The sequence below is a fragment of the Erpetoichthys calabaricus genome, chromosome 4 (genome assembly GCF_900747795.2).
Source record: "Erpetoichthys calabaricus chromosome 4, fErpCal1.3, whole genome shotgun sequence".
NCBI classification, from domain to species: Eukaryota; Metazoa; Chordata; class Cladistia; order Polypteriformes; family Polypteridae; genus Erpetoichthys; species Erpetoichthys calabaricus.
The window spans coordinates 310,146,070-310,169,929 of NC_041397.2; the positions used below are offsets into that span (position 1 = coordinate 310,146,070).

Here is a 23,860-nt window from a genome sequence, read left to right on the forward strand (position 1 = left end):
CTTATTATTTACTAGACAAAGAGCCCGTTTCGACAACGTAAGATGAAACGGGCACGAGTGGAATAGTAATAATATATAATAAGTATAAGCACCACAAACCTGATATAGGTGTATTGAATGAATGCGTAATTAGGCCTGGAGCTGTAGTCGAAATTGCCTTTCAGGCCTCTAGAGCTTTAATCGAAGTTGCCTTCCTCTTTGAATTTTTGCGGCCATAAATCCGCCGCCTCCCGCGATGTTGGGGTTGGATGTCGGTCGAAGTCGCCTTTCTCTTTGAATTTTCGCGGCCGTAAATCCGCCGCCTCCCGCGATGTTGGGGTTGGATGTCGGTCGAAGTCGCCTTTCTCTTTGAATTTTCGCGGCTGTAAATCCGCCGCCTGCTGCGATGTCGGTCTCGTAAGGATTTTCGGGCAGCTGCGCAGAAGTCGACTGTGCATTCGGCTTCAGACAGACGTGAGTGAGTGAGTGAGGAGACTGGTGAATTATGTATTAAGATGTTTATCTTTAATAAGCTTTATACTTACACATTCGTAGTAAAATAGCTCTTATTATGGATAGGCGTTACAGCCGAATGCGTTGTTGTAAATTTAACTTCACTTAAATGTGTTCAATTCACAGTATAGCTTTTTTACTTAGAATAATTTATAAAAAATGTTTACATTTTAAGAAAAATAATAAGTTAAAATTATTCTTATTTTTTTTATTGAATTAGAATTAAATAATCAATAAAAAAGGTAAAACCTATTTTTATTAATTAAAGTAATGATTATTTTGCGTTTAGTTAGCTATTTTTTATTATTATTTTTCACACATGTAAGATTTATTTTGTACAGTGTGGCAGGGCCTACAGCACATCACAGACTACAGGACCACCACCAGCACAACCAGCTCCACAGACAGTCTGCCGGATGATCTCAACACTTTCTACACCCGCTTTGAGACATCCAGCAACAGCACAGAGGCGCACACACACACACACACACACACACAGACACCCAACCCCACTCCCCGTCCCCAATGGTTTCTTCAGGTCAGGTACACAAGGCAGCTGGACCAAACAACATCCCTGGGCGGGCATTCAAAGCATGTGCCAATGAGGTGGCTGATGTTCTCTGCTCCATCTTCAACCTTTCCCTCAGTCAGTGCATCGTTCCGTCCTGCTTTAAGACTACGATCATCATCCCCCTTGCTAAAAAAAAAGCCCACCCATCTGCCTGAATGATTACAGGCCGGTAGCACTCACTCCAATCATCATGAAGTGTTTTGAGAGAGTGGTGCTGGCCCACATTCAGAGCAGCATACCGGACACTCTGGACCCCTTGCAGTATGCCTACCGGCCCAACAGGTCCACCTCAGATGCCATCGCAGCCACACTACATTATTCCCTCTGCCATTTGGAGAACAAAGACTCCTACATCAGGATGCTCTTTGTTGACTACATCTCCGCCTTTAACACGGTTATCCCCCATAAACTCACCCGTAAACTGTCTGCGCTTAGCCTGCACCCCAACCTCTGTGACTGGCTCCTAGACTTTCTGACAGGTAATAGGAATTCAGCCACCATGATCACAAACACAGGCACCCCACAGGGATGCGTCCTCAGCCCCATCCTCTACACCCTGTTCACCCACGACTGTGTTGCCTCCCACAAAGATAACATCATCCTAATGTTCGCAGACGACACCGCAGTGATAGGACGCATCATTGGAGGGGACGAGGTAGCCTACAAGAGGAAGGTGTCCAGTCTGGTGTCATGGTGTGAGGACAACAACCTCACCATCAACACAGACAAGGCGAAGGAGATGATAGTGGACAAGAGGAAGGAGAGGAGACCTCACTGGCCACTGTTCATCCAAGAGCTTGAAGTGGAGAGGGTGAGCAGCAGTAAATACCTGGACGTCTACATCAGTGAGGACCTCACTTGGACACTTAACGCCACACAGCTGGTCAAGAGGGCCCAGCAGCGTCTATACTTTCTGAGGAGGCTGAGGAAGTTTGGTATGTCGACTAAGATCCTCGGCAACTTTTACAGCTGCATTGTTGAGAGCATCTTGACCAGCTGCATCACCGTGTGGTACGGCAACACTATTGCTATGGACCGCAAGCACCTGCAGAGAGTGGTGAAGACTGCTGAGAAGATCACCAGGACCCCACTGCCCTCTCTGCAGAGCATCTGCAACTGCAGAGTCTGCAGGAGAACTGCCTCGACTCACCGCCAACACAAACTGTTCACACTTCTACCCTCAGGCAGGAGGTATAGACGTATGAAATGCAGGACTTCCAGGCTGAAGAACTCTTTCTTTCCCAAGGCCATTAGACTCCTAAATAACTGACTGGAGTTTATAACCGTGGAGCACCTCATTCTATCGACCTCACACAACTGTAACTGTATTTGACTTGTCCATCACACACCTACCTGCACATTACACTTTATAGTTCTGTTCTGTTTTTATACTTTATGCTGCCTCTGTTACTTATTATCTATCTGCTACTTATTATTTAGTTGGATTTGTCATTTGGTGTGGACAGCAAAGAAAGAATTTCATTGTACAGGGAAACGTGTTTCCTTACTGTGCACATGACAATAAACTTTGAACTTGAACCTTTATCCAATTGGTTCCATTTATCTTGTTTTCGCCTCTTGGTGAGGTGACTTGCATGGTGTCCGCAGTGGGATTTGAGCCGGCGACCTCTTGAAGTTTGAACTCCAAAGCCGTAACCACTACATCACTCTGCCTGCTATGTTAAACTGGCTTCCATTAGTGAATGTAGGGAGGACGATGGGTTATTGTTGGACTAAAACAACAACACAAACAATTCCTTTTTTTGTACAGCCCACAATCACACAAGGAATGCCGCAGTGGGCTTTAGCAGGGCCACTTCTATGACAATCTGCATGTTAGTACACACCAATCATGGTGTGGTGTTCAGTATTAGAAGTATCTGATGTCCTGACAGACATATTGGGAAAGTTAAAACTCTAATGCAAGTGTTTTGTTGTGGAAGGGTCCATTGGTGACATATCCTTGCCTTCAAATGTTCTACGTAGACTGAGCATCGGCAGAACTTTAATTCCTGCCCCATTAAGTTATCTGAAACAGGGAAACCAGAGGGAAGGGTTAGCAGGAGGATTCAACCAGCTCCATATCAGATGCAGGGAAACACCAAATGATGTCATTTTCAGGCTTGGACACTTTCACAAGTCAGCTTTGAATGTATCATGGCAGGTCTCTTAAGACTCATTTGGATGGGATTAGCTTTATACCCAGAGGTGGGGTGAAATAATTCCAACTGGAAGACGTTTGTAATTTTTAAGTCCTATTTGGACGAGGTTAGCTTTACACTAGGATGCGGGGTAAAGTCATTCTTCCCAGAGGACATCTGTAAATTTTAAGCCATATTAGGGTACAATTCACTTTACACTAGGCCAGCGTTTCTCAACCTGTAAGTATTTGCGACCCGAGTTTTCATAACAGTTTTAATCATGCCCCCCTAACATTTTTTTGAAACCCTAATAAAATTTATTCCTATAATTTTTGCTGCCAATACACCGCTACAAGTTTAAAATTTCCCTACTAATAGCGAAATTACACCACATATGGCAACATTCGCACCCCCTTTTTTGTTACTTCACCCCACAGTTTGAGAACCGCTGCACTAGGCAGTGGGGGTAAAGTTAGTGTGTGAAGTGGGCCGATGTAAACCAGTCCTCTGTCCCAGCATTTCTCCACTCGTTCCTTAGTTAATGTATGTGTACCGTCAGTTTGGACCACGTTAGCAACCCTTATTTATAACAAAAAGATGTCTGCTTACACCTCCAAGATAATGCCACCATTAAGGGTACCCTTTAGCTTTTCAATATGCACTGTCGTCACACTCAGCTAAAGGGCCTGAAAAATAGTAGTTCTATGCCAGACCAGGAGGTGGCGAGGTGCACTGACTTTCTCTCTCAATCCTCTGCAGATTTTCCATGGGAAATCCCCTATGGTTCTGGTGCCAATGATAACGCCACTTCTGGTGCCCAGGGGGTACTGGGCGGTCTCGTGGCCTGGAACCCCTGCAGATTTTATTTTTTTCTCCAGCCGTCTGGAGTTTTTTTTTGTTTTTTCTGTCCACCCTGGCCATCGGACCTTACTCCTTTTCTATGTTAACTAATGTTGTCTTATTTTAATTTCTTATTTTGTCTTTTATTTTTCATTTCTTCATTATGTAAAGCACTTTGAGCTACTTTCTGTATGAAAATGTGCTATATAAATAAATGTTGTTGTTGTTGTTGGTTCTGACGCCAACAATGACATCACATCCGGTCCCAATGACGTGAGTTCCAGTTCAGGCGCATATGATGACATCAATTCTGGTGCAGGTGACATCATTTCTGGTTCCGGTCACTGATGAGGTCACTTCCTGTCTCGGCCTTTAAAACCGATCTTTAATAGCTTTAGATCAGTTCTGTTTTGGACTCTGACCTGTGAACAACTCACAAAAAAATACCCATTTGCAACCAGGGCATAATATACAGGTCACCGCCCCCCCCCCAAACCTTTTTGATGTCTTGGGTTCGTTTCTATGACACTGTGTATAGCCACACACCTTCAGATCTCTGATGGGGATATCCTCCATTTCTCCACTTCAGTAATTCTTTCCGGAGGACTGCAGTAATTTGAGATCTAACTGAATCACTCGAGAGACTGAATTTTACTGACATGTTGATTTGCACTGGACTAGATTAGCTTATTTTTTATAAGAATTTTTTATTGAAGGTAAAAGGCTCCGTGATATTTTCTAAGATGTGAACACACAGTCTGTAAAATGCTACTGACATGAGCGATTCAGAAAGAGGCCGTCTGGCCACCATGACTTCCCATTTCCTGGTGTAAAAAAGTCCTGTTTAAATAGGACATTGCTAATCCAAAGAAAGGCGAGGGGAAGAGGTCTAATTTCAGATCCACATTTGATAGGAAGAAGAGAAAAAAAGGCACGATTGCAAGTGCATGATTGGTACAGAAGGTCCCCACCATTGAAAACAAAGCGAAACACCTGAAAAACAAATGACTTTCAATTTTTCTTTTGTCATTTTTTTTTAATGTAAATGCCAGAGAGTGGTAGGCAGGTGTACATTAACAATATGGTGACAATACGCACTCACCATGTGTTTTGATGACCACACAGAAAACAAACAGAAAAACGATAAACAAAACACACAAGCAGCACCCACCAAAGAACCATAAAAATCATATCAGCCAACAACTAAGAAAGGTACGTCAGTAAATAAAACAGTTTTCATTAACAACATCCTCATCGACTTATCAGTAATTATAGGAAAAACGTGACTGGCCTCAAAGAGAGGTCGAGATAATTCTCAGCTGCCTGCTTTATCTGCTTATTCCTCAGACTGTAAATGATGGGGTTCAGCAGCGGCGTCAGCAGGTAAACAAAAACTCCAAGGATGACGCGGACATCAGCCGAAATGTTGTCAGTCATAACAGCTGGAGGAATGTATAGTCAGCCTAAAGACAGAATAGTATACTGTACATCTGTCCTCTGTCGGCACAAAATGTTCTTTCCTTGTTTGGAAATGGATTATTTGCCGACGTGGGGACCTGAATGTGGAGAAACCAGTATATAAGGCTTGGACTGCTGCTAAGACACTGGAAGCCTATGGACGGAAGATTACGTTATCTGTCCCGAAAATCCATTCAGCCCAGTGACAAAAAATGACAAACTATACACAAAATGTTGTCATGGCTTCCTTTCGTCTGTTATGCTGCGTAAATCGTCATTAAAGAAAACTGTTTATATTTTTCTCTTATGTGATTTTTACTGCCATAACACTATGGGAGGGATATCACCTTTTACATTATATCTATATAGTTTCTGGTTACTTAAAATGCCGCAATTTAAAAGAACTTATTCCAATTAGGGAGCTTTTGCTTCTGAAAGGAAACAAGTGGCAAAAGAAAATGGTAACTGGGCTGCTGCAACAAAATTCAATGTCTCTGAGAAACTGGTGTGAGACTGGAGGAGCTAAGAAGAAAATCTATCTATTATATAGTGCCTTTCCCATCTATCTATCTATCTATCTATCTATCTATCTATCTATCTATCTATCTATCTATCTATCTATCTATCTATCTATCTATCTATTATATAGTGCCTTTCCCATCTATCTATCTATCTATTATATAGTGCCTTTCCCATCTATCTATCTATCTATCTATCTATCTATCTATCTATCTATCTATCTATCTATCTATCTATCTATCTATCTATCTATCTATCTATCTATCTATTATATAGTGCCTTTCCCTTCTATCTATCTATCTATCTATCTATCTATCTATCTATCTATCTATCTATCTATCTATCTATCTATTATATAGTGCCTTTCCTATCTATCTATCTATCTATCTATCTATCTATCTATCTATCTATCTATCTATCTATCTATCTATCTATCTATTATATAGTGCCTTTCCCATCTATCTATCTATCTATCTATCTATCTATCTATCTATCTATCTATCTATCTATCTATCTATCTATTATATAGTGCCTTTCCCTTCTATCTATCTATCTATCTATCTATCTATCTATCTATCTATCTATCTATCTATCTATCTATCTATCTATCTATCTATCTATCTATCTATTATATAGTGCCTTTCCTATCTATCTATCTATCTATCTATCTATCTATCTATCTATCTATCTATCTATCTATCTATCTATCTATCTATCTATTATATAGTGCCTTTCCTATCTATCTATCTATCTATCTATCTATCTATCTATCTATCTATCTATCTATCTATCTATCTATCTATCTGTCTGTCTATCTATCTATCTATCTATCTATCTATCTATCTATCTATCTATCTATCTATCTATCTATTATATAGTGCCTTTCCTATCTATCTATCTATCTATCTATCTATCTATCTATCTATCTATCTATCTATCTATCTATGTATCTATTATATAGTGCCTTTCCCTTCTATCTATCTATCTATCTATCTATCTATCTATCTATCTATCTATCTATCTATCTATCTATCTATCTATCTATCTATTATATAGTGCCTTTCCCATCTATCTATCTATCTATCTATCTATCTATCTATCTATCTATCTATCTATCTATCTATCTATCTATCTATTATATAGTGCCTTTCCCTTCTATCTATCTATCTATCTATCTATCTATCTATCTATCTATCTATCTATCTATCTATCTATCTATCTATTATATAGTGCCTTTCCTATCTATCTATCTATCTATCTATCTATCTATCTATCTATCTATTATATAGTGCCTTTCCCATCTATCTATCTATCTATCTATCTATCTATCTATCTATCTATCTATCTATCTATCTATCTATCTATCTATCTATCTATCTATTATATAGTGCCTTTCCCATCTATCTATCTATCTATCTATCTATCTATCTATCTATCTATCTATCTATCTATCTATCTTTCTATCTATTATATAGTGCCTTTCCCATCTATCTATCTATCTATCTATCTATCTATCTATCTATCTATCTATCTATCTATCTATCTATCTATCTATCTATCTATCTATTATATAGTGCCTTTCCCATCTATCTATCTATCTATCTATCTATCTATCTATCTATCTATCTATCTATTATATAGTGCCTTTCCCTTCTATCTATCTATCTATCTATCTATCTATCTATCTATCTATCTATCTATCTTTCCTTTCTGTCTGTTGAACCTCTGTCTGTCGATTACTCTGGTCTGGGGTGGGCGTGGTTGTTGGCGGTTTCGTTCGTGGCGGGTCTCTGTGAGTATTTTCTCGTTTTTTTTTTCTATCTTTTTATACTATCAATTTAATGTATACTGATTTTTTTTACTGATTTGCCATTTATTTAAAAGTCTATTGTTTATTGTTAGTGAGTGTTGTAATAGTTGGACGCGGCTGCGGCTTGCCGCCATGGCCGCGTCCTGAGCAAAGCCTCCAGGGCTTAACCCGCGACATTTTGAACACCTTTCCCGAAAACACGGCATTAAGGTGGTTGTGGACCCGATGGTCTCTGTTGAGCTGTGTGTTGTTGAGGTGGCGAAAAGAGTGGGTAGTAAAAATGTAAAGTCTGCCTCTCGCATGAATAAAACGGTTGTGGTCTTTTTAAACGATGAAGCTATGGTGCATACTCTGGTGCAGGAGGGCCTGGTAATAAACGGCTCGCTAGTCCCGGTGCTGCCTTTATCGACTCCTGCTAAAAGGGTTATTATTTCAAATGTTCCACCATTTTTGAAAAATGAAGCTTTATTAACTGAACTTCGTCGATATGGTGAAGTCCTATCGGACTTAGTTATGATTCCGCTTGGCTGCCGTTCTCCTGATTTGAAGCACGTCGTGTCTTTTAGGAGACAGGTGTACATGCTGCTACATAACTCGCGTGAGGAGCTTGATGTGGCCTTGAAATTTAAAGTAGAGGGTTATGAGTATATAGTTTTTATCACTACAGAACTAATGAAATGTTTTAAGTGTGGTCAGACGGGGCACAAAGCGAGTCTGTGTAAGCGAGGTGAGATGACCGTCAACCCGGATAAGCCGGGACCGTCTGTAATAACCGTAATAGCACTTCGGACAATGAAGAAAATGAGTTGGTGTTTAGTGATTCAGAAATGGAAGATCAAAGTTATGATTCTGATGAAGTGGCTGAAGATCAGGGTGTGATAACAACCGTACAAAGCGTCACTGTAGGCCCGGGACATGAAGCAAGGGAGCCGGAAGTGTCAAGCAGAGAGCCTGCGATGGAAAACTACCCGAGGACTGAAATAGTTACGGGCGCAGCGGCCGATGACGGCCAAATTAGTGAAAGTAGTGGGAATAAGAAGGCTGAAGTCAGCCATGAAGAGGAGGAGGTGGTGTCTACGGTTGTACCAGAGGTCGAATGTTATACAGATGACTCTGCAGCGCTTTTACAGAAGACACCCACTGAGAGTGTTGCCGCTGCAGAGACGGACCCAAGCGCTGCGCCTTCTCAAGGGGGGGCGGAGAAGAGCGATCTGACTGTGCAGTCATTGCCTGCTGAAGAAACACAAGTGACGGGGGCCGATGGAGAAATGCTCTGTGAAGACGGTGACGGTGAACACAGTGTGGTTAAGCCGGTAACCAGAAAGAGAAAAGAGCAAACAACCAGTGGTGGACGAGCCAAGAAGAGCACGAAAACTGAAGGTGTAGAGGCCGCCGCTAGTGCTCTGCAGCACAGTGACAGGAGATGGAGGGGAGGACGGCAATGAATCAGACCCGTCAATCAGGGTGGATCTGTCATCTCACTCGAGCTTAAGCGAGGCCTACAGCACTGAAAATATTTTGCAGTTTTTAGAATTTTTAGAAGGGAAGCGAGGGGTCAGGATTGTTGAACACTTTCCTGATCTTCATCAATTTCTGAACTCAGCGAAACAAGTGCGTCGTCGGGCTGCTGAACTAGGACTGACCTCCAAAGAGAGAGTCCGCTTAAAGAATATTATCAGTAAAGTGAAACGTTCCCTTGAAGAGCAATCATGATGGCAGTTTTAATGCAATTCCCCGTTTTTTGGGTTATATCCGTGTTGTTGACTGCTACTTTCCTCTCCTGTATTATGCCTGTCTATTCCCTGTGCTCTTTAAATATAAACGGCTGCAGAGATTTGGTAAAACGAACGGCGCTATTTGAGCACTTAGCGCAAAAGAAGATGAATGTGACCTTCCTTCAGGAAACACACACTGACGTGGCAAATCAGTCTGACTGGCACAGAGAGTGGCAGGGGGTGGCACATTTAAGTCATGGCTCCAATATCAGTGCAGGTGTCGCAATCCTGTTTTCAAAAAGTTTTGTACCAGACAGGGCGGTTTGTTCGGAGTTAATCCAGGGGAGGCTGATGAAGGTAGAAGCACTTATGGGGGACAAGAAGTGGGTGTTTGTCAATGTGTACGCCCCAAACTCAGGGACTGAGAGAACTCACTGCTTCTCTGTTTTAAATGATGTGCTGAAGACGTGTGAGGATGATGAGCTGGTGTTTGTGGGGGGTGATTTTAATTGCACAGATAATGCACAGTTGGACAGGAATGGGCTAGAACCTCATCCGGGGTCCGTCATCGCATTGGGTTCTGTAGTCACCAAAAATAATCTCATTGATATTTGGAGAGATTTTCATCCGGGGGTCCGACAATATACGTGGGTAAAGGCCTCAGCTGGGCTGCTTTCTATGGCCAGACTTGACAGATTTTACATCCAAAAACATCACCGTAATCTCATTACTAACTGCTCCATTCTTCCAACTGCCTTATCTGACCACTCTCTTGTTTTCCTTCGAATTTCTTTTCTCTCTAAACATTCTGTCAAGTCCTACTGGCACTTTAATAGTAATCTATTGAAAGACCCCCACTTTATCAACTGTTTCGTGTATTTCTGGACTCAATGGAGATGCAAAAAGAAGAATTTCAGCTCACTGAGGCAATGGTGGGATTGTACTAAAACTGAGATACGCGTATTGTGCCAACAATACACAGAGCAGACCACCAGAGATGTGAATGCGGCCATTTTGGAGCTGGAGAAGGAAATTGAAGACCTTCATTCAGGTTTATGTTCTAACTTTGACGGCCACACCTTTGAGTCCCTGAAAACTAAGAAACAATTATTGTTAGACCTCATGGACAAGAAAGTCAACGGCGCACTCGTCCGCTCGAGAATGCAGTCGCTCACCCAGATGGACGCTCCCACACAATTCTTTTTTAGTTTGGAAAAAACCATTGGCCAAAGTAGGATTATTAACTGTTTAAAGAATGACAAAGGTCAGGAACTGCTGGAGCCTGAAGCCCTTCGAGCCTGGGCACACCAGTTTTATCAGCGACTGTTTTCTGCGGACATTTCAGAGGTTCCTTTAGAGACGTCTTTTTTTCTCCAAGACTTGCCTCAGATTCCAGATAGAGAGAAGGACTTCTTGGAAACTACGATTTCTGTGGAGGACTTGACTACAGCCTTGAATGGCCTGAACATTGGTAAATCCCCAGGTATCGACGGGTTGCCTGTTGAGTTTTATAAAGCCTTTTGGTCTCACCTTGGCGCTGATCTGGCAGAGGTTTTCAGTGAAAGTCTGCAAGTGGGTGAAATGCCCCTCTCCTGTCGCAGAGCGGTGATCACACTACTCCCAAAAAAAGGAGACCTCACGGAGTTAAAGAACTGGCGTCCAGTCAGCCTGCTATGTGCGGATTATAAAATCTTTTCCAAAGCCCTTGCTAATCGGTTAAGAAGAGTCATGGCGAGTATCGTGAACCCGGAGCAGACATACTGTGTACCCAACAGGTGTATTCTGGACAACATCTTCTTGGTTCGAGACGTGATTGATGCGGCCAGACTCTTTGGTTTTGACGCTGGACTTTTATCACTGGATCAAGAGAAAGCATTTGACAGGGTGGACCACAAGTATCTCTTAGCAGTTCTGAAGGCTTTTGGCTTTGGACCTTCGTTCATTAGACACATTGGTCTTTTATATCATAACGTCTTTAGTGTTGTGAAATTGAATGGAGCATTAACAGCCCCTCTCCAAGTAACCAGAGGGATACGTCAGGGCTGCTCTCTGTCCGGTATGCTCTTCTCGCTGTCCATCGAGCCACTACTGCAGCAGCTTCGCATCCACCTTCAAGGTCTGAACATCCCTCAGTGCCCGAACTTAAACCTTAAGGTGGTCGCGTATGCAGATGATTTGTCAGTGTTTATCTGTCATCCTGGAGACATCACGGCACTGAAATATTGCCTGGATAAATTTGAGCAACTGTCGTCTGCAAAGATTAATTGGGACAAAAGCAATGCTTTTTTGATTGGCAACTGGAGGAATGGGGACCCGCCAGACCTGCCTGGTGGTCTTCAGTGGAATAGAAGAGTCTTCAGATACCTGGGGGTGTTTTTGGGAAAGGGAGGTTTTGCTGAAGAAAACTGGGCAGACTGGGTAGAAAGAGTTCAAGCCAGGCTGAACAAATGGAAATACCTTCATAAGGAGATCTCCTGTCGTGGCAGGGTCCTCATTATTAATAATTTAATAGCCTCCATGTTCTGGCATAAGTTGCAGTGTGTTGACCCCCCATTATCTATCATCAAGACCATCCAGAGCATGATTTTAGAGTTCTTTTGGGATGGAATACATTGGGTGAGGCGTAGTGTCCTGTATCTGCCTGTAGAAGAAGGCGGTCAGGGACTCATTGACTTGTTAAGCAAGATGGAGGCATTTAGACTCCAAATGTTACATCGACTCTTATACGGACCCGAGCACCTGCCGTGGAGACAGCTGGCCTTTACTTTATTTCGCAGAGTAAGAGGCTTCAATTTTGCTGAACATTTTTTCTTTTTAAACAATGCAGTGTTTGTTCGGTCTGAGTTGCCAAAATTTTATCATTCCGCACTTCAAATCTGGCACAGAAACCTCAGGAGGACCAGGCTAAATCTGGAGAGTACTAATTGGTTCATAGAAGAACCTTTAGTGTGGAATCCTCTGATAGAATGCCCATAATTGCTTTCAGAATTTTTCGTATCTATTCTTTTGAACAATAGACTTTTAAAAATAATTGACCTGATTAACACAGATATGAGGTGCTGGCACACCCCAGCCCACCTAGCGACAGTCCTGGGCATCAGATCAATACGCCTGGTTGAACTTTTTCTCAGCCAGGTAAAAACAGCACTGAGGAGGTCAGGAGCGAGTTCTGTGTGTGCCGAATATTTCAAAGGTGAGGACAAACTAGAGGCAGAGATGACATCACCTGCCATTATCGTGAGGCCAAATGTCACTGACCACACAGACAGGCCTGGGCGCCTTCTCCGTTTTGGTACTGTAGTTGAAAAAGACTTTGAACTGTTTACCAAAAAAGAACTGTATAAACTGTGTGTCAAAGTGACATTTTATAATCAATTGAAGGAGTTACCTGACACACTGTGGAGGAAGGAACTGCAGGTCTCTGAGAATATCTCACCTTCATGGAGAGCTTATTATAAACTCCCATTACAGAAAAGACTTGGAGATCTGCAGTGGAGGATTACACACTCGGCCTTAGCCACAAACTCGTTTCTGTTTACGATTAAAGTTTCAGAGACTGACCAGTGTCCGTTCTGTAATGTGAGAGAAACCATTTTTTCATCTGTTTATTCACTGTGCACGGCTGAAGCCTTTGTTCAGGTTCTTGGACTCTCTTCTTGGTGGATTTGGTTTTAAGTTCTCTACTATTTGCTTTGTCTTTGGTATTAATTATTACCAAAAAAATAAGAATAAATGTGTTATTGGAAATTTTCTGTTAGGACAAGCCAAGTTAGCAATTTTAAAAACAAGATGAAACAAAGAGAAGAACCTCATGGGGACTGACGCTCTGCTGCTCTTTAAAATTTTAATTAAAAGTAGACTGAAACTTGATTTCATGTATCATAAATTAACTAACAATTTAGAAATGTTTAGTGACATGTGGGGGACACGACAGGTACTGTGTGCTGTGGAGGGGGGTGAACTGGTGTTCAACTGGGAATAACAAGATAGTAATGGTGGGCATCAACATCATGTAGTTATTATTGTGCGGAGTAGGAGGAGTGTAAAGGGGAGTAAAGGTGGTCTTTGTGTTATACTGAATTATTAACTGTTAAAGTTATTATTAATGTGCGGAGTAGGAGGAGTGTAAAGGGGGAGTAGTTGGGGTCGGATGTATGGCTTCTTGTTTATTATGACGCTTGTTTTTTTTATGTTAATTGAATGTGTATATTGTTTTGTTAATGTTTTTGTTACTGTTTAAAATAAAGGTCATTTTAAAAATTAAATTATCTATTATATAGTGCCTTTCCCATCATCTATCTATCTATCTATCTATCTATCTATCTATCTATCTATCTATCTATCTATCTATCTATCTATCTATCTATCTATCTATCTATCTATCTATCTATCTATCTATCTAAGAAAGGTACGTCAGTAAATAAAACAGTTTTCATTAACAGCATCCTCATCGACTTATCAGTAATTATTGGAAAAACGTGACTGGCCTCAAAGAGAGGTCGAGATATTTCTCAGCTGCCTGCTTTATCTGCTTATTCCTCAGACTGTAAATGATGGGGTTCAGCAGCGGCGTCAGCAGGTAAACAAGAACTCCTAGGATGACGCGGGCATCGACCGAAATGTTGTCAGTCATGACGGTTATATAAAGCAAGTCAGCAGAAAAATAGTAAGTGATCACAACCAGCAAGTGAGAGGAGCACGTTGAAAAAGCTTTCTTGCTGTCCTCTGTGTTCATAAAATAAATACTGAGAATTATTTTTAAATAGGAGAAAAGTATAAGCAACAGTGGAATGTTATCGATGCACATGGCAATGATGAAAGCCTTATTTAAAATGTCGGTAACATCTGCACATGCTAGGAACACCACAGATGGGTAATCACAATAACAAAATGCAACGATGTTTGGGCCACAATAAGTCAATGAGAGGGCATCGAGTAGAGGGACAAATGGGGTCAAGTAGCCCAAGACCCAGGCCCCAACTGTCAGCAACACACAGAGTTTACCATTGATGATGAGGTGGTAGTGAAGCGGCTTCATGATTGCAATATAGCGGTCATAAGCCATGACTATGAGAATTAAATTTTCTGTGCAACCAATTGCAAGAACCAAATACATCTGCAAGAAACACCCAGAAAAGGAAATGATTCTGTCTTCGAGGAGAATGACGGCAAACATTTTTGGGAGGATTGTAGTTGTGGTGAGAATGTCTAATAAAGACAGATGACAAAGAAAGAAGTACATTGGAGTGTGCAGCCTTTGGTCCAAGATCACCAAATACAGGATCAGGAGGTTGCCAACCATCACAGCCAAATAGGCCAACAGGAGAGCGATGAAGAGCAGATTCTGGTGAGCCTGCAGGCCCGGGATGCCCGTCAGAAAGAATTCCTTGACGTTATGTTGTGTCTCATTTGTGGCTGTCATTTTCAGGAGAAGATGGGTGAACCTCAAAAAAACAAAAAACAAAATAGAAACATCAGATACAACTCATCAACTTTATCATAAGCCAGAGTGACTGTCGTTTTCCTGGAGTATACTTCATCTCAAATTCTCAACTACCAGAGCAAAGGGATTATCTGCCGTTACCTTCCTTTGTTATAATCCGTCTATTTAATTTCCTTGATTGCACTGTATTGATCATCCTTCCATGGCCCAAAGAGTGTCCAATGGTTTCAACGACCAAAAAGGAAGTTTGGGTACTCCACAATGGTACAAGTGGCTGACTCTTTTCGGTGGACCCTTGCGCTTCATCAGGAATTCAAATGAGCGTCTATACCAAAAATGCTAGTTAGGGTTACAGCGGTGCTTTAACATTACAGACCCGCGCCTCCAGGTTTCCTGTGTGAAGTCAGACTTTAACGTTAATCCATTGTGTCCAAACTCCTGTAAAACGCTGTTTGTTGTCTTACATGAGAGGTGAAACTTTGTTCCTGCTTAGCACGCGTGGAAATCCAGAATTTTACAAACTTGACTGGACTAATGTTACGTGGAGTGTATCTCGTAGATTGCATTTTCTTTCGCTAGCCGTACCTTTCAAGTTTATGACACGTCAACACTTATTGAGTTCGTTACACCTTTGGGTTATACGTTAACCTGAATACAGTGGTGCCTGCGGTTCACAAACACAATCCGTTCTTGCAGTCTGTTCGTGAACCAATTTGTTCGTAGTCCAATTCAATTTTTCACCTGAGAATGTATTGAAGTGTAATTAATTGGTTCCCAAGCCTACTGACACGTGAACATCATGTTCATGCTTTTCAATGATTTCTTTCTTCACTTGTATGGTGATTTTCTTCTCCTTTTCAACACCACTATCGCTCTTCAGTTTGAGAATGGTAACAGGAGTTACCATAACAAAGAACACAACATGTGTACAGTAAGAACTAGTACGTACAGTACTGACCGCGACTGAAGACTGGGAGAGAGTGGACAGGATGCTCGGCTAGCGGGACTCTCTCGGATCACATGCTTCTCGGCTGTGCTGTGCGGGTACACTCTGTCACCTCGCTGGGGCAGCCAGACAGCCATGTCCTATCCTTTGTCAGAGGAGGCGGCCATTTTGAGAAGCCAGGATTTTGTTCGTCAACTAAAATTTGTTCGTTAACCACGCATTTTTTTTACGAAATATTTGGTTGTGAACCGATTTGTTCGTGAACTGGCAGGCATGACTGTATTAATGAGGGAGGCACTGAAAAGAATACAAAAATGGAAAATCAACAAGAATCGATGAAATACCAGCAGAAGTGTGGAAGAATTTAGCAGAAGAGGGAGTAGATGTGCTATGGGGTTGAATGTTGAAGATCTCTGAACAGGAGAGAATTCCTGAGGAGCGGAGGAACAGTGGGATTGTACCCATTTATGAGGGGAAGGGTTGGGAGCAGATGCTGATAGCACGACAAACCACCCAACACACAACGAAGTCCCTGGATTGGGACCCAAGTGCAGCAGGTGACACCTCAGCTCCACACCAAATGTGAGATTAGCTGCGGATTAGGACTCGCCACTGACTAACTGGAGTTGCAATGAGCTTTGTGGAGCTGAGGAAGGTGGAATAAAGTTGTGTACTCACTCAAACCAGCCAAGCCACAGGTTTAGTCGACGTAACGTGAAAGTAAGTCTCGGCAGTGGAGACACATGGCTATGCAAAAGCAGAATTCATTGTGGTGATAACAATGTGCAGATCATCAAAGGTTCACGTCGCCTCTCATTATTAAATCCCAAATATAGCACATTATGTGCACTGATCATGTAAAAATAGAATACAATGCACATTAAAAGTCAACGGTAATGAACTCTTTTTGGGTGGATGTCGACTTCTGTCGACAACGGGATTGAGGCTGGACGTTGACTAAAGTCGGTGATAATGAGCTTTAAACATCGACAAGACACTTCGTTATTTTATAGGTGTATCCTCTGTGCTAGGAGGAACATTAGACTCTTTGACTTCAAGTCGAATCCCTGCATGTGCACGAGTAACAGAGAATGGACAACATCTCGAACTGCATCGACATCGAGTGACAGAGCAAAGCGAATGTGCAAATCAAAACACTCAGTGGATGACTTTTTGCGTATATGTTATTTATTATTTTCAATTGGATTCTGACTTGTCAGACTTCAAATTTGGTGCACGTGATTTGGAGATCGAGATCTAACAACGAAAGTGAGGTACCGGCATCGGCTGATCTGACCCGCCGCTGCCGTCTACACACACACACACGACTGCTAATCCTTCAACGGCAGCCACATGGCACTTCACACAGCAACAGACATTTTATGTTGGTTTATGTGAGAAACTATTGCTTTCTGTGCTTTTCAGAAAATATTAAGTCCTGGGAGAAAAGGACAAAAAAAATCAGCCCGAAAAGAGGTAAGTCTACTTGTACCGTTTGGGATTGCCTCCCTCATTTACCTTCATTTCACTCTTCAATCAAACCGTAGAGTTGGAGGCCCAGAACGACTTTAGATGAGTGACGAAGTTTAAAGGGAAGGGATTACAGTAAATGTCCTACCGGTTAAAGCTACAAGATCTTCTCACACTTAGCTGCTGGATCCTTTTAGTGTTGTGCCGGAAACTTGATGCGCATTCAACAAAGTTCAGAGTGCCGCATCATCCATAGAGAGACCACTATCCACCAGGTCTGTAATTCAGAAGCCTTAAAAAGAAGAAGAAGAAGAACAGAAGTACATTCTGACTACATTCTACATGAAGCCATTGGCGTCATAGGCTGCACTCACTTTTCATGTCACTCAAAGACCTTTTGTTCGTCAACAGACGCAATTACATCTCGATTGATGGACATACAGTGTGCTGTGATATGTAACATTGTTACCAGGTGTCTGGTCAGCAGACCTGATGCTTGGGTCTTCAACAACAGCAGACTGTGCCAGAGGAGTGAGTCCAGGGACTTTAGTGGAGTGCTGCTGGGTGACTGAATGTGTCCTTGACACAAATACCTCCTGACACCTGTGGTACAACAGAAGCCACCAAAACACCCGCTTTCATATGGGAAGAACATTTAGGGCCCTAATAGTGACGCTTCTGCTCGCCTATAGATTGGTTTGAGATCTTCATTGTTGTGTGTGCTGTGCTCCTCAAGTGAACCAGAGCCATGATTGTCAATACCTTGAAGACCAATTCACTTAGAGGACTTTCATAAATTCTTTAATGGGATCTGTTGAAGATGACCAGCATGGGAACACCCAAACCCAATAGTCTTTATCAATCACGTTAACGCCCGCCAGATAATATGATACATAGCTGGCATCCTCACCCCCAACCTAAACCCACCCTAACCCCAACCAGTTAAATGAAAAGTACAATCCTTTCTCTCCACATTTTCAAAATGTCTTCCCCAATGCTTCCGTGACCCTGAAGATCAGTACGATAATTAAACAAATTAGAATCCTTATTATTTTTTAAGGTCCGACGATACGATTAACATGCAAAACTATATGAAGAAAGTGCGAGTGAAGTCAAACGGTAGCTTTAGAGAATCGAGAGAATCTCATAACATGAAGAAAACAAAACGAGGCCGACGTCACAAGGTGACATTCTGACAAGCAGCATTCAATGGATTGCCCAGGCAAAATGTATTGTGGACTTGTTTTTAATATTTGGTTTAATTTAAGAATGCAATGGGACACATTTATAATGACGATTACGCATGATCACGCTCATATTATCATTGTGACAATGATGGCAACCTAAATCTGAACCTCACAAAGCCAACTTGTTGAAACGTTAGTACCGTAGATACTCACTCAAATAAGTCGGGGCTTGATTTTACCGTATAATTTCTGGTATTTTATAATGTCGGTCGTATGAGTCGAATGCAGAAAACTCACGCTGTTGGTCCAAGAGATTACGATATGCTAGCGCCCACCTGAGAAAGTGGCCATGGAGCACACTGCCTTTATTTTTCAATGTATTGTGCCTACGTGACCACACAGTAATATCCAAACTATTCAAGGAGCGACGTTTGCACTGATTTGTGTTTTTTGTACCTCACACCCTCATACACCTTTAATCGTAACAGCATCCCTTATCTACGATGGAGCGTTCAATCAGAAGAAAATATGAAGCTGGTTTGACATGAAAAGTCGTTGAAGTGGTGTTATGATAAGTTTGTTGTAATATTAAGTTTAATGTCACTGTCTCTGTGCAGACATTTTATCTATCTATCTATCTATCTATCTATCTATCTATCTATCTATCTATCTATCTATCTATCTATCTATCAACAGTGGGAATATAAAAGAATCCCCCCCTTTGAAATATTCCCATTTTTTTGCTTTCCAGCCTTAAATGTAAACACACAAACTAATATTTTTCCAGCTTTACTCACTCAATGCAATCTCTAACATCCAGGTGTATCACAGCTACAGTTCAGAAGAATTTTATAAAATCAAAAACAAGAAATCCTGAGATGAATAAAGGACCCCCCCCCCCCCTAAACTCAATCAGGTGTCAGTGCCCCCCCCCCCCCCCCCCCCCATTTCCATTGTGGTTACTGTCTTCCCCCGCCTGTGATCAGTTGTAATGCGTGTGATTAGTGAAGCTGTTCCTGGTCCATTCATTCCCTTGCTTGGTGGTGCAACTGACAGCAAACAACTGACTAGGGGTGGGGGGCCACTGTCAAAAGATCTCAGGGATAGAGTTGTGGACAGACATAAGGCAGGAGATGGAGACCAAAACATCTCAAAGGCTTTATCAATCCCAAGGAGCCCAGTAAAGTCCATCATAAACAAGTGTTTAGTACGACTAGGACCCTCACTGGACCCTCCAAAGTGGATGGAAGAGCAAGGAGTAAACTGGTGAAAGAGGCTACCGAGAGGCCAATGGCCACTTTGAAGGACTTACAGGATTTGATGGCACAGAGTGGTCAATAACGGTGTGCAGGTGACAACAATTTGACAAGCGCTCCACAGGGGTGACTTGTCCAGGAGGGTCGCACTTCTCAAGAAAGGCCACATGAAGGCTCGTTTGAGTTTTGCCTGAATGCACACCTTGAAGATTCTGATGCCAAGTGGAAAAAAAAGGTCTTATAGTCATATGAGACCAAAATCGAACAGTACACCTGGCGGAAATCCAATGCAGCTCACCATCCACATCACACCTTACCTACAGTAAAGCATGGAGGGGGCAGCATCCTGTTCTGGGGGACCTGGAGCTCTCGTTAGGGTAGAAGGAAAAATGTCTGGGGCAAAATACTGTCAAATTCTGGAGGAAAACCTGCTACCCTCTGCCAGAAAGTTGAAGATGAGCAGAATGTTCAACTTTCAACACGACAACGACCTGAAGCACACAGCAAAATGGACCACACAGTGGCTGAAGGAGGAAGAAGTGAATGTCCTGCTGTGGCCAGTCAGAGCCCAGACGTAAATCAGTACAGTAGATCTCACATCGATTATGGAAGACTCTGTTTATCCTTTATAAGCTAACAAGTTAATGGAATGTTCTTAATGGTCGGAAGGACCAGATTCACACACAGACCTTAGCATTTTGTTATATGGCAGATATGTCAGTGTTTTTGACCTTATCCTTGTACTCATCTTTACTGACTTAAAGTACGATAGTATTGTAAATACCCTGGAGGAAGGATGGGAATCCTGGCTGGGGTGGAGGTTAACTTCTTGCCCGGCAAGGATGCCATAACGGATGGACCAAGCCAACAGGGGTGCTGGGAGCAGTTCGTTCCCTAACCACGCAGCGGGTGAAAGGGTTCTTCTGGGCTGAACCCAGAAAGGACACCTGTAAGGCATGCTGGGAATTGGAGTTCGGGAACACAGAGTTTGGGTTGCCACCAGAGGGTGCTGTCAGGGGAGGACTGCTCTGGTTTTGCCCACCACCTTGGAAATGCACAGGTCAACTCGTCTGTGATACCGGGGCTAATTCAAAAGAAACCCACAGTCCTACCACGGCAGAGTCAGAGTCAGCAGAGGCGGTGGGCGACACTCACTTGGAGAAAGAGAGGAGGGAAGAAATTGATTATTTATCATATTTGAGATCAATCTTTGGTCTATTAGGTATTGGAAATGAGTTGCTGTCAAATTAATACCTTTATTATACCTCAGTCAAGTTGGGTGATACAGTGTCTGAGGTTTAGGGCTCAGTGGCGCCCCATTGTGGTCACACTATATATATATATATATATATATATATATATATATATATATACTAGCAAAATACCCGCACTTCGCAGCGGAGAAGTAGTGTGTTAAGGAGGTTATGTAAACATATATATACATATCTACATATATATACATATCTACATATACACATATCTACATATACATATATATATATACATACATATACACATCCACATATACATATATACACATATACAAATTCACACATCTACATATATATACATATGTACATATATATACATATAAATATATACATATCTAAATATATATACACATATATATATACGTATGCACATATATATATATATATATATATATATATAAATATAGACATACATATATACATACATACATTGACATATATATATATATATAAACTAGCAAAATACCCGCGCTTTGCAGCGGAGAAGTAGTGTGTTAAAGAGGTTATGTAAACATATATATACATATACATATATATACATATACATATATACACATATCTACATATACATATATATACATATATACATATATATATATACAGTATATACATATACACATCCACATATATATACATATATATATATATACACATATCAATATATATATACACATACATATATAAATACATACATAGTGCGTTGTAACACGGGCTGTGATTGTTACATGGGAGGGAGACGACAAATCACAGCTTCCCGCTTTCTAAACGGGCCTGTGATTGGTGTTTTGACTGATGCCTAGATCCCACAGTATGTCCCCTTAGGAGAGGCGTTAGGCGAGTGTAATTGAATAGCGGTGCTGCAAGTTTATCTTTACACCTGTTTTTGAGGCTTATTGACTGAAAGGGGCTTTCATGAAAAAGTTAGGGCTTTGCTACAGGATACACCCTCCACAAAGTAAGGAAGTAAAAATAAAGGTATATATTTCTGTTTTATTTAAACCTTTTAAGTTTGTATGGTGGCGCAGTGAAAGGTGCCAGTTAGGACACCCGTGTTCGCTTCCCTGCGTGGAGTTTGAATGTTCTCCCCGTGTCTGTCTGGGTTTCCTCCGGGTACTCCGGTTTCCTCCCACAGTCCAAAGACATGCAGGTTAGGTGCATTGGCGATTCTAAATTGTCCGTGGTGTGTGGGTGTGTGTGGGTGTGTGCGCCCTGCGGTGGGCTGGCACCTTGCCCGGGGTTTGTTTCCTGCCTTGTGCCCTGTGTTGGCAGGGATTGGCTCCTGTATTTAGGATATAGCGGGTTGGATAATGGATGGATAGACATTTATATGCATAGCCCTATTTGCCCGTTTTCGTTTTTTTTCTTTCTTCAGTAATATTTCAGCAAACCCGGAGCTTGTCAGTTCAAATCCTGGTACTGACACCACTGTGTGACCCTGAGGAAGTCACTTCACCTGCCTGTGCTGCAAAAAACAAAAGTAATGTAACAAATTGTACCTCAGATGTTGCAAGTTGCTGGAATAAAGGCATAAGTCAAATAGATAAATATGTATTATACACATAGGAACTATTCATTTCTTTTCAGTTAAGTCATCTGCAGCAAACCTTTATAAATGAGGGTTTCTCCTTTTTAGATAGTGCAAACTCTTTCTTCTTCATTGGAGAGCTTTTTTCATTTCATTGAAAATTAAAGCAGCAGCTGCCAAAATATGTAGCTTTCTTATTAATTTTTCAACATTGTGTAAAATAACTTTATAAAGTAACATAAAAGGTTTAAATACTGGTTATCCTTTTACACTAAAATATTACTAAAGAGATACAAAAAAAGTAAAATGCATATGTTGTTTTTCTTTAAGGAGATTAAATATTACTGAAGAAAGAAAAAAAAAACTAAAACAGCCAAATGGGGTTATGCATACGAACTTAAAAGGTTTAAATAAAACAGAAATATACACTTTTATTTTTACTTCCTTAACTTGTGGAGGGTGTATCCTGTAGCAAAGCCCTAACTTTTTTTTCGTGAAAGCCCGTTTCAGTCAATAAGTCTTAAAAACAGGTGTAAAGATATTGACAATAAGCTACGCAAACCCACCAAGACATGGAATCGTTTAAATCAAGTATCATTACATCTTCCTTTCTTAAAGAGAAGTAAGGCAGTACTTATAAGCTTACATATATATATATATATATATATATATATATATATATATATATATATATAAACATACATACATATATATATATCTATATCTATATAGATATATATCTATATTCAGGATCAGTTTTTTTGTGAAGCAGCCTTAACACAGCTTTTCCGCTGTTTTATAAACGAACGCCAAGGAAGGAGCCTTTTTATTAAATGCAAGGGTTCTTCGCTTTTTTTTTTTCTTTTTTTACGATTGTTATAGTTCTGTTTGTATACGACGTTGTCAGTTCAGCACTCCGGTTTTAATATGACCAAGCTGTGCAAGCACACTCTTGAGAATGCAACGTATAGTTGTACAGGAGAAAAGCAATCTTGCCTCAAATCAATGGCAACCTTTTGTAGGTCTATGAAGTTAATTTAAAGTTTAGGTTTACACGGTGCTTTCTTTCCGAAGTACCTGCACTCATGAATATGTCTGTGTGCGTCATTCGCTCAAATCCCCGCGCTTCGCACCGGCGAAGTACTGCTTTTAAATTTTTATTAAGAAGAAAAGAAAACCTTTTTAAATTAAGTCTTAAAAAGAGCTGTAAAGATAT

General features: G+C 41.2%; 2 protein-coding genes across 2 annotated transcripts in view; one reads left to right on the forward strand and one right to left on the reverse strand.

Moving 5' to 3' along the window:
* dnajc28 (DnaJ (Hsp40) homolog, subfamily C, member 28) overlaps positions 1-23,860 on the forward strand; it is a 1,235,492-nt gene that overhangs the window by 604,691 nt on the left and 606,941 nt on the right. The gene's annotated exons all lie outside the window — the stretch shown is intronic.
* LOC114642963 (olfactory receptor 2AT4-like) lies at positions 13,983-14,986 on the reverse strand. Its single transcript, XM_028791694.2, has one exon. It carries the CDS (start codon positions 14,966-14,968, stop codon positions 14,012-14,014), a length of 957 nt encoding a protein of 318 aa, XP_028647527.2. The 5' UTR covers positions 14,969-14,986; the 3' UTR covers positions 13,983-14,011.